At 36.7% G+C, this 12,457-nt stretch overlaps 1 protein-coding gene across 6 annotated transcripts in view; it reads left to right on the forward strand.

The window, feature by feature from the left end:
• IFT81 (intraflagellar transport 81) overlaps positions 1–12,457 on the forward strand; it is a 189,456-nt gene that overhangs the window by 100,610 nt on the left and 76,389 nt on the right. For all 6 annotated transcript variants that reach the window (XM_021073043.1, XM_021073042.1, XM_021073041.1 and 3 more), the window contains 5 exons: positions 1,225–1,314; positions 5,593–5,658; positions 5,971–6,081; positions 8,780–8,864; positions 11,436–11,599. In XM_021073043.1, the coding sequence (XP_020928702.1) occupies positions 1,225–1,314; positions 5,593–5,658; positions 5,971–6,081; positions 8,780–8,864; positions 11,436–11,599 (516 nt within the window). The remainder of the gene's footprint in view (positions 1–1,224; positions 1,315–5,592; positions 5,659–5,970; positions 6,082–8,779; positions 8,865–11,435; positions 11,600–12,457) is intronic.

A 12,457-nucleotide genomic window follows, 5' to 3' on the forward strand; every position in this document is an offset into this window, starting at 1 on the left:
TTAGACACATTTAGCAGAGAGCCTAATAAAAAATGCACATTGTTTTTCTAAATGAAGAGTTTTAGAATGATTGATTTTTGTACTTGCAGAATATGACCAGTCGAGAAAGAATATTATTAATTTCCTGTCATTATCCACCAAAAATCTACTTAAAAATTTTTATATGAGTTGTGATTTTTTTCTTTTTTTTTTTTTTTTGTCTTTTGTCTTTTTGTTGTTGTTATTGTTGCTATCTCTTGGTTCTTGGGCCGCTCCCGCGGCATATGGAGGTTCCCAGGCTAGGGGTCGAATCGGAGCTGTAGCCACCGGCCTACGCCAGAGCCACAGCAACGCGGGATCCGAGCCGCGTCTGCAACCTACACCACAGCTCACGGCAATGCCAGATCCTTAACCCACTGAGCAAGGGCAGGGACCGAACCCGCAACCTCATGGTTCCTAGTGGGATTCGTCAACCACTGCGCCATGACGGGAACTCCAGAGTTGTGATTTTTTTCATTCATTTCACTACTTTTTACTGAATACACTCTATCAGGCACTATGCTAGGCCCTAGAGATACAGAAATCTACACAAGTAATACGATTCTTGTCCTCCTGAATGTCATTGTCTTAAGGAGGGAGACGGACAAGTAACAGGCCATTATGATTTATGTTATTTAGTCTGATATCATGATATGCTGATATGGAATAGGCACAGAGCTAGAGAAGGCTTCTTTGAGGATAGTGTTATCTATGCTGAGACCTGAAAGATGAATAAGAGTTATCCAGGCTAGGGGTGAGGTAGTCACAGAGTATTCTTAGAATAGGGTATGGAAAGCAAAGGTGATCTTCCAGGGCTTGAAAGATCACCATAGCTAGAGTACAGATTGTAAATTGAGAAGTTTTTAGTGACTGGATTATATATACCAACTTTTTTGTGTCCTGTATAAATGCTGTTTTTGTTTTTATGCTGCACTCACAGCATGTGGAACTTCATGGGCCAGGGATTGAATCCAAGCCACAGCTACAACCTACACCACAGCTGCAGCAACACTGGACCCCTAACCCACTGTGTCACAGCAGGATTATCCTATATAAACATTTAAGGATATATTTTAATACTGTTAAGTAATTTAAGTAATCACCATAAATAATCACTAAGTAATCCCTATATGTTAATAGATAACCTAATTAAGAAAAGTGCTGGATCTAGTCATTAGTTTATAATTTTTGTATTTGTTCTTTTAGTATGAAGATTTGATGGAAGGCTTTAAAACTTTGCATAAAGAATGTGAGCAGCTCAAGACATCTGGATTTTCTACAGCAGAAATTAGAAGGGTAAAGAAAAAAACAGAATTTTTTTGGATTTGAGTAATATTAGATTTAGCAATTTTGTTTTTAGTTGTATGAGTCTTAAGACTGTTTAAAAACTAGTGATAGCAGGAGTTCCCGTCTCCATGCAGCAGAAACGAATCTGACTAGGAACCATGAGGTTGCGGGTTCAATCCCTGGCCTAGCTCAGTGGGTTAAGGATCCGGTATTGCCGTGAGCTGTGGTGTAGGTCACAGACATGGCTCGGATCTGGCATTGCTGTGGCTGTGGCGTAGGCTGGCAGCAACACTCCGATTAGACCCCTAGCCTGGGAACCTCCATACGCCGTGGGTGCGGTACTAAAAAGACAAAAGGCAAAACAAAAACAAAAACTAGTGATAGCAAATGGCAGATTTTCTTTTGTAGGACCTTTGCTAGTACTTTACTGAGGCCAGGGTAAATTCATGGTTAGTTCTTATGTACAATACAAACCATTACCATGGATTAAAAGTAATTACATTTTAGAGCTTTATCTAATATATATATGATATATATATATATATATATATATCACATATATATTATAGAAAATGGAAGAGAGAAGGAAAAAATCCAATTGTTAGCATTTCGTTATGCTATATACTTTTAGGTTTTGTGTGTGTGTGTGTGTGTGTGTATTTGAGATCATGCTATATACATAATTATTTGTATCTTGTATTTTTAATCATTATATTATGAATATGTTCCCATGGTTATTTCTCAGTATGATTTTTTGGGGGGCCACCCTTACAGAATATAGAAGTTCCCGGGCCAGGGATCAAACCTTTACCACACCAACAACCCAAGCCACTGCAGTGACAACACTAGAGCCTTAACCTGCCATACCACAAGAGAACTCATACAATATGATTTTTAATGATTAAATAATATCCTGTAGTATGGATAGTTTAATTATTTTTTGTAATTTGTTTTCATTTTTGCTTTTATACATAATGCTCTGATTATCTTCTACATAACTTTATTTTGGGATATCTGTGACTGTTTCCTTGGAATCAATTTCTAGAATTGCTTATTAAAGCATAGGAGAACTTTTAGGACTTTTTTTTTTTTTTTTTTTGGTCTTTTTGCTATTTCTTGGGCCGCTCCTGCAGCATATGGAGGTTCCCAGGTTAGGGGTCGATTGGAGCTGCAGCCACCAGCCTACGCCAGAGTCACAGCAACGCTGGATCCGAGCCGCATCTGCAACCTACACCACAGCTCGCAGCAACGCTGGATCGTTAACCCACTGAGCAAGGGCAGGGATGGAACCCGCAACCTTATGGTTCCTAGTCGGATTCGTTAACCACTGCGCCACGACGGGAACTCCAAGGACTTTTGATGCATGTTACTTAATGTTCTTCAAAAAAATCTTTTTTTTTTTAAAGGCTGTACTCTGGCATATGGAAGTTTCTGGACCTGAGATTGAATTCAAGCTGCAGCTGCAACCTATGCTGCCTGCAGTTGGATTCTTAACTAACTGTAGCACAGCAGGAACTCCCAAAAAAACTTTATATTTTCACCAGACATATAAGTTTTTTTTCTAAACACTTGCTAATTCTCATGTTCATAGATTTTGTATTTTTAGAAATAATATCTTTAAAAATTTTGAGTATAGTTGACTTACGAAGTTGTGTTAGTTTCAGGTGTACAGCAAAGTAAATCAGTTATACATACACATATATCTATTCCTTTTCAGATTCTTTTCCCATATAGGTTATTACACACTATTGAGTAGACTACCCTGTGCTATACAGTAGATCCTTGTCAGCTATCTATTTATTGTGTAGTAGTGGGTGTATGTCAATACCAACCCCTTAATTTATCACTTCTGCCCATATTTCCACTTTGGTAACCATATTCTGCTTTGTAAGTTCTTTTGTATCATTTTTATTAGATTCGACATATTAGTGATCTCATATGATATTTGTTTTTCTCTGTCTGACTTAGTATGATAATTTCTAGGCCCATCCATTGAAATAACATATGTCTCTTCTCATTCAACAGGAAACATTAGCAGTTGCTCCCTCAGGGAGGCCTTCTCTCATTCCCTAGATAGATTAGTTCCTCCAATTCATTTGTAATAATCATTACACTTATGATTATTTTAATATCTGTCTTCCCAACCATATTTTAAACTCTATGAAGGCAAGGACAATGTCTGTATATCTTGTTCACCATGATATCCCCAGTGCCTATCACAGTGCCTTGAACATGTGGTAGGTTCTTGATAAGGGTTTGTTGAATGTGTTAGAAATGAAAGGTGAACTCATATCTAATGGAAAAGAAAGACTCATAGGTCTTAAAACATTAAGTATGGAACAAGAGTGATAGATGTCCATGTACTATTTGTTCCTCCATTATGTAATGAGTTCCTCCAGAATGTCATATGAGTAAACTGAAATGATAAAATAACCTAGAGTTATAATTTTAATTTCATTGTTATTACCAAAGTATGTTTGAACATATCTTTGTAAGGAAATATGATTAACCAAAAAAATAGAAAATAATTCTCTCATAATCACATGCTCTAGCAATAGCTACTACTGATATTTTAGTGAATATATTTAAACCTTTTTCTTGGTATTATATTTTGTATTTATATATATATATAATCTTCCTCTTCATTATTTATTTATTTATTTGTTTGTCTTTTTGTCTTTTTAGGGCCACACCCATTGCATATGGAGGTTCCAGGGCAGGGGTCCAATCAGAGCTATGGTCGCTGGCCTATGCCACAGCCACAGCAGCGCAGGATCCGAGCCGCATATGCAGCCTACACCACAGCTCACAGCAATGCCGGATCCTTAACCCACTGAGCAAAGCCAGGGACCGAACCTGCATGCTCATGGATGCTAGTCGGGTTCATTAACCACATAGCCATGATGGGAACTCCTAATCTGCCTATTTCATGTCATGACTTTTTCTCATGTCATTCAACCATCTTCTGCATAATTTTTAGTGACTTTCATGTGTTGTGCCATAATTTACTTAATAACCCTCAGACCTTTGGGTCATTTCCAAATTTTAGACATAATCAGCATCTATGAGAATCCTTATAGACTCCCAGAGGTGCAAATCCTGGGCCAGTAGGTATGCTCATTTGTTTTAAGACTTTTTTTTTTTTTTGTCTTTTTGCCTTTTTCTAGGGCCGCTCCCAAGGCATATGGAGGTTCCCAGGCTAGGGGTCGAATCGGAGCTGTAGCCGCTGGCCTACGCCAGAACCACAGCAACGTGGCATCCGAGCCGCATCTGCATCCTACGCCACAGCTCACGGCAACCCCGGATTCTTAACCCACTGAGCAAGGCCAGGGACTGAACCCGCAATCTCATGGTTCCTAGTCGGATTTGTTAACACTGCGCCACTATGGGAACTCCCTATTTTAAGACTTTTGATATTGTTTTTTAATACAGTGCCACCAGTACAATACAATGCCACCAGTGGTAACAGTGCCTATTTCCCCAAATCTTATCAATACTGACTACCATGTATATTTTTCATTTTATTATTACTTTTTAGGTTTGAGAAGGATTTTTTGTTTTCACTAAAAATTATTGTGGAGCTGGTTAAAAGTTTTTTGAAGTCTTTATTTTTAGAAAGGGAATTGGTTAATTGACAAAACCAAATAGAAATTTATGTCTGGAAAACACTATAGCCTTAAAAATGGTTTTGATAGAAAATTGGCAGAATATATAGTTTGGTATTTAACAGAGCAGATGGGATGTCAGCAGCTGTTGTTCATGTTTTTAGACCTACACACTTTCCATTATAGAAAAGTTTTGAGAAATCATGTGCCCATATTTGGAATCAGAACACAAATGTGCTGGTTGGCAGCTTTACCTTGTAACTTTTTTTTTTTTTGTTGTTGTTGTTTTTGTTTTGGCTGCCCCCTTGGCATGTGGAAATTCCCAGGACAGGGATTAAATCTGTACCACAGCAGTGACCTAAGCCACAGCAGTTACAGTGCTGGATCCTTAACTGGCTAAGTCACCAGGGAACCCTTAACCATGCTACTTTATAACCTGTTTCAGTTGCTTTTCTAGATGAACACCAAGCTGCCAAATAAATTATCCTGCATAAAGAATCCTGGTTGGGGCAGGGGGTGTTGCAGGGAATAGAAATGCCTTTCATCGAAAAGAAAATCTTGTTCCTTAATGCTCTGGTTATAAGTGGTAGGAATGGTATGTGCATAATTATATAAAAGCCTTATCTGAACTCTACAGACAAAGAATATTCTTTCTGACAGTGTCTGCTTGACTACTTTTTAGGATATCAGTGCAATGGAGGAAGAAAAGGATCAGCTCATTAAGAGGGTTGAACGTTTGAAGAAAAGGGTAAGGCAAGAATTAGCACTGTAAGACTTTGGCCCCAAGTCCCAAGGACCTGTAAACATTTAGGAATGCAAATAAAGATTAAGCAAGGCATGAGTGTACATCTGAGGATGGACTCAAATAACATTGACAGAAAGGGAATCTCCCTAGGCAGTAGCCCAAAACTTTTAAGGACCTGGATTCTGGAGCTTTAGTGTCTTCTCTGGCGAATACTGTTTACCAAAAGGAAATGAGAAATGGATGTCTAGTCATGTGACATGCTAATGTCTTTCTTAAACCTGACAGTAACATATACTACTTATTCCCTTACTGTAGGTGGAGACAGTTCAGAATCATCAACGGATGCTGAAAATAGCAAGGCAACTTCGAGTTGAGAAAGAGAGAGAAGAATTTCTTGCACAACAGAAACAGGAACAAAAGAATCAGGTATCCACATAAAAGTTTCTATTCTTATGATGAAAGAAATAGTTCCTTCTAATCATTCAAATGTAAAGAAGAAAGTTTTTAGAATTGTTGAAGTTCATGTTTCCCTTTGTTAACATGATGAAATACTGGTTTTTTGTTTTTGTTTTTTTTTTTTTTTTGTCTTTTTGTCTTTTCTAGGGCACCCTCGGCATATGGAGGTTCCCAGGCTAGGAGTCCAATCAGAGCTGTAGCCGGTGGCCTACTCCAGAGCCATAGCAACTAGGGATCCAAGCCACGTCTGTGACCTACACCATAGCTCACGGCAACACCAGATCCTTAACCCACTGAGCGAGGCCAGGGATTGAACCTGCAACCTCATGGTTCCTAGTCGGATTCGTTAACCACTGAGCCACGACAGGAACTCCATGAAATACTCTTTTTAAACGGATTGTGTGGCACCAATACCATCTTTTGGGTGCTATCCTCTGTATATATTGATACATTGTCTTTTGGCCTATGCTTAACTCATACTGAATATTACAGAATATTCATTGTAATGTTAAGCAATAAGATTAACTGCTAATAAGACTTCTAGAATCTCTAAAGTCCTGAGATTCTAGGGCTATGAGAACATCCATTTCATTCTGCTGATCACGGTATTCTTTATACTTTACTCCAGTGGCAAATAAGTACATCATGAAAAGGCTCAAATCACCCATATCCCACATTTTTAGACTTTGCCTTAAATAAAAAAATAATAATTTGGCCATAATTTATTTCTTTTTCTTTTTAAGGCTGAACCTGTAGCATATGGAAGTTCCCAGGATAGGAGTTGAATTGGAGCTGCAGCTGCCAGCCTACACCACAGCCACAGCAACACTGGATCTAAGCCGCATCTGCGACCTGCACTGAACCTTGCTGCAAGGCCAAGGATCAAACCTGCATCCTCATGGATCCTAAGTTGGGTTCTTAACCCACTGAGCCACAACAGGAACTCCAGTATTTCTTTTATTTTATTAAATACCTATCTTAAAACTGACTAGACTTATACATTAAAAATATAGTTCAGGAGTTCCCTGGTGGCACAGCAAGTTAAGGATCTGGCATTGTCACCACAGTGGCTCAGGTCACTGCTGTGGTGCCAGTTCAATCCCTGGCCCCAGAACTTCTGCATGTTGTGGGCACAGCCAAAAAGGAAAACATGTATATATGAAATATATATATTTCAGATCAGTTTAATTTCCTACTAAAGGGGCAGTTTAAATACTTGGCTCTTTTTTAAATTTTGTTTTATTGGGGTTTAATTGACTTGCAATGTTGTATTAGTTTCAGGTGTACAGAAAAGTGAATCAGTCATACATATCCATTCTTTTCCCCTTATAGGTTATTACAGACTATTGAGTAGGTTTGCCTGTGCTCTATAGTAGGTTCTCATTAACCCTCTATTTTTTTTTTGATGATTTTTATTTTTTCCATTACAGTTGGTTTACAGTGTTCTGTCAAGTTTTCTACTGTACAGCAAAGTGACCCAGTCACACATATATATACCTTCTTTTTTTCACATTTTCCTCTATCATGTTCCATCACAAGTAACTAGATATAGTTCCCAGTGCTATACAGCAGGATCTGATTGCTTATCCACTCCAAATGCAATATTTTGCATTCAGATTCCTAGTCCATCCCACTCCCTTCCCTCCCCCTTGGCAACCACAAGTCTGTTCTCCAAGTCCATGCCTTTCTTTTCTTTTCATTTGTTCTGTATATTAGATTCCAGATATGTGGTATCATATGGTATTTGTCTTTCTCTTTCTGATTTACTTCATTTAGTATGAGAGTCTCTAGTTCCATCCATGTTGCTGCAAAATGGCATTATTTGTGTTCTTTTTTATGGCTGAGTAGTATTCCATTGTGTATATATACCACATTTTCTTAATCCAGTCATCCATCGATGGACTTTTAGGTTGTTTCCATGTCTTGGCTATTGTGAATAGTGCTGCAATGAACATACGGGTGCATGTATCTTTTTCAAGGAAAGTTTTGTCTGGATATATGCCCAAGAGTGGGATCATTGGGTAATATGGTAGTTCTATATTTAGTTTTCTGAGGTACCTCCATTACTGTTTTCCATAGTGGTTGTACCAATTTACATTCCCACCAATGATGTAGGAGGGTTCCGTTTTCTACACACCCCCTCCAGCATTTGTTCTTTGTGGACTTATTAATGATGGCCATTCTGACAGGTGTGAGGTGGTACCTCAGAGTAGTTTTGGCTCTTTTGGAACTTGACTTGGAATCATAGTAGTTACACTGCAGCAGTAAGCTGCATTGCCAATGCCCTGAAAGGTTACTTAGCATCAGTTTCTAATTCTGAGACCTCATTTCTGAGAAGGCCAGCATTCCTTAAAATTAAGAAAAACGTGTTTTCATAAGAAAAATCTGGTGCATGTATTTCTTTAACAAGCATTTTTTCTTAATCACCTGATTCAACAAATAACTAAAGAAAAAATTTATGAAAGCTTTTTAAAAAAGTTTTACATGAAAAGGTATTGAGAAAATCAGGTACATTTTGAGTTTAGCTCAGTAATTTTCTTAGTTCTTATTATTTGTTCCTTTTACATCACAGGAATTATGTGGAACTTGTATTTTTTTCATTGCTTGTCTATATGATTGGTAGGTTTCAGTAGACCAAGCAAGTAATAGATCTAATTGTATTTTAAAGCTATTTCATGCAGTGCAGAGACTGCAAAGAATACAAAACCAGCTGAAAAGTATGCGGCATGCAGCAGCAGATGCAAAGCCTGAAAGTAAGTGGAAATTATTATATAATATAGGTGATCATATGAGTGAGAATATTAGTTTAAATCAGTAGTCTTCCTTAAAGCAGTCAAGTAATGGGAATTATCATCAAGTGATAGCTCAGCATTTGGGGCATCATTTCATCATTTCATCATTTCGTAGTTAAGTGACCACCCTGATGAAGACATCAAGTATTCACCTGGGGTTTTTAGTTCCTTTTCACTGTTTTGTCAGAGGGTGACAGTATGAAAACCACTGTGAAGGGAGGCTCTCTGGTGTGTGAATATGTAAAATACCTAGAATGGTTGTAATAAAAAAGATAAATGTTATAAAAAAAGTAAGAAAAATGTATTTTCAGTATTTTTCAGAGGAACAGTCATATTATAAAACATTCACTGAAGTTAATTCATCTTTATACTCTACATATTCTTGAGATTTATTATGTAGAGGAAGCTACTCATTCAATTATAATAGGATCAGTAAGATATTTTCAGAGGATTTTTAATTAAAATGTTTACTGAGATCTTCATGACTTTATATTTAATTTCACCAGGATTTTTAAAGATAGTTTTTTAAAAACTACATAGAAACATGTCTACTTTTCAAGGTATAAGTTATAAGAGAAGAATTTAAAATGTGACACAGCACTGTAAATCATATACTTCAATTTTTTAAAAATGGAGAACACAAAGAATAAAAAAATGAGAGTTTGCGCTGTGGCACAACAGGGTCAGCAGCTGCAGCTCAGAGCTCCATGTGACACGGAACAGCCAAAAAAGAAAAAAAAAAAAAAAAAAAGAGTAAAAAACAAAAATATGATGGAATCCCTGTTTTTATGTTTTTTAACAGCTTTACTGAGGTAAAATAGACATAATAAACTGCACATATTTAAAGTATGCACTTTATAAGTTTTGACATACATATACACTGGTGAAACCATCAACCTTAATCAAAATAACAAATATATTCATCAACCCCAAACATTTCCTTGTGCCCCTTTGTAATATCTCACTCCTTCCCCTCTCTGCCTCTGTAACCCTCCCCAGGAAACCATTGATCTACTTTCTCTTAAAGTAGATTAGTTTGTTTTTTCTAGAATTAGAAACTATTATTTTTTTTTTTTTTGTCTTTTTGCTATTTCTTTGGGCCGCTCCCGCGGCATATGGAGGTTCCCAGGCTAGGGGTCCAGTCGGAGCTGTAGCCACCGGCCTACGCCAGAGCCACAGCAATGTGGGATCCGAGCCGCGTCTGCAACCTACACCACAGCTCACGGCAACGCCGGATTGTTAACCCACTGAGCAAGGGCAGGGACCGAACCCGCAACCTCATGGTTCCTAGTCGGATTTGTTAACCACTGCGCCACGACGGGAACTCCAGAAACTATTATTAAATAGGAAAAATAATATTTAAGAATTTTTAATCTTTAAAAATATTTTAGACTTTGATTTCCTGCATCTCTGATTATATGTGGTCTGTTCAAGAATTTGAAGATGGAAAAATTAGTCATCTAAGAGCCAAAGAAACCAGAATGTAGATCTAATCAAAACCCATATAGGAATGACTGCCTAATTATAGTGGTTCATTAAACACTTTCTCTTCCCTCCCTATCCCCAGTCACTAGAAAGGGGTAGGAAATTGTAGGGATGAATGGAAAACTTGTGAATTTGCCATTAGTAAATTTTTACCCATTAATATGTGGTTAGCACAGCAGAACTAAAAATAAGTTTAAGGCTTTGGGCCAGATTTATTATGCAATCTACGTACGTAGATTACTTAAACCGGAAATCCAGTGTTTTAAAAAGTCAAGCCAGAATTTGTAAATGTGTAATGGAAAGATCTGCAGTAAACTTTTTAAAGCTCTCAAGGCTAGGAATTTATAACAAAACCATTATTCACTGAAAATCTATGTATGTGTATTTGTGCAATCTGCCAGAATAAGAAAACTATTAAATCTTAAAAATATAATTTGTTTCCACTTAACTGTAAACTAATACTTTAAAAAAATCAAAACTACCAAGCATGGAAACTAAAAATGTTCATGAATGTAGATAATTGCTCTTTTTTAGATTTTAACTTATACATTTAGTAATGTCTTCATTGGTTTAAAAATTATACTGTATTGCCATTTATGAAGTATTAAAATAGAAATGTAAATTACATCATAAGTACTACAAAAGAAAAAGAAAAAATGACTGCTTATGAAAGAAAAAACCTGGGTTAGATTTCCTTTTCATTGTCATTTGTTTTGTGGATTCCTTAAAATGTGACCCAACTCTATACTTGACTCTGTAAATACTATTTTTGCATATTGTGGAGTATAAAAAATTAGATGGTAATTTAGGAAGATCATAATATACTTTTTCTGTAATTGAAATATTCTATATAAATTGTCCTTCATTATCATTCTAATCAACATCAAAAAATTTCAAAGGCCAATCTTTTATTGTTCTATACTAGATATTATACAGAATGCTTTTGATGCATGTGCCCTAACTATCCAGGTTTTATGTTTTAAAGTGTGAAAAGCATCACTATACCTACTCTCTTGGGCTGAATGTTCATTTATTTTATTTTTATAGGTTTAATGAAGAGGCTGGAGGAAGAGATAAAGTTTAACTCATATATGGTAACTGAAAAATTTCCTAAAGAATTAGAGAACAAGAAAAAAGAATTGCATTTTTTACAAAAAGTAGTTTCAGAGCCTGCTATGGGCCAGTCTGATCTTCTTGAACTTGAATCTAAAGTAAGTAATAATCATCTTTTTATAAGCTCTCAATTTTATCTCATCCCCCATTCTGTGAAAATTATGTGGACTTTTTATCATGTTCTACTTTTGACTCTTAAGTTAACCTGTGCTAAGAGTTGACAGCTCTTATGAGCTTCTTCTTCATCTTCTTTTTTTTTTTTTTTTTTTTTTGGCTGCATCTGTAGCATGTGAAAGCTCCTGAGCCAGCAGTGACATTGCTGGACTCTTAATCCACTGTGTCACAAGGGGACTCTGAGGAGTTGTTCTTTATGAGAAATTATAGCACATAATATTGTTACTTCATCCACATTGTGTTATAAAAACCTAATCAGCTGAGTAGGAAACTGGGTAACTTGAATATATGAATTAATGCATATGATTGACTCACAGGTTTCTATATTCATAATATAATCATTTAGATGGGCAATTTTTTTTTTTTTTCTGTCTTTTAAGGGTCACACCCACGGCACATAGAGGTTCCCAGGCTAGGGGTCGAATTGGAGCTACTGGCCTACACCACAGCCACAGCAACACTGGATCAGAGCCACATCTGTGTCCTATACCACAGCTCATGGCAAGACCGGATCTTTAACCCACTGAGCAAGGTGAGGTATCAAACCTGCATCCTCATTGATAGTAGTCAGATTCGTTTCTGCTGAGCCATGACAGGAACTCCCTAGATGGGCAAATTTTTTAATATTTTAAATATCGTTAATTTTTATTTCCAAGAATAATATTATAGCAGTGTTATAATTAGAGCTCATTTTTTTATTAGCTTTTTATGCTTGCTTTGATATTTCTAAACTTTCTTGTAATGCTCATTGAAACCTGGTATCATAACATTTTTATTCTCTA

This window comes from Sus scrofa, chromosome 14 (assembly GCF_000003025.6).
Source record: "Sus scrofa isolate TJ Tabasco breed Duroc chromosome 14, Sscrofa11.1, whole genome shotgun sequence".
NCBI lineage: Eukaryota > Metazoa > Chordata > Mammalia > Artiodactyla > Suidae > Sus > Sus scrofa.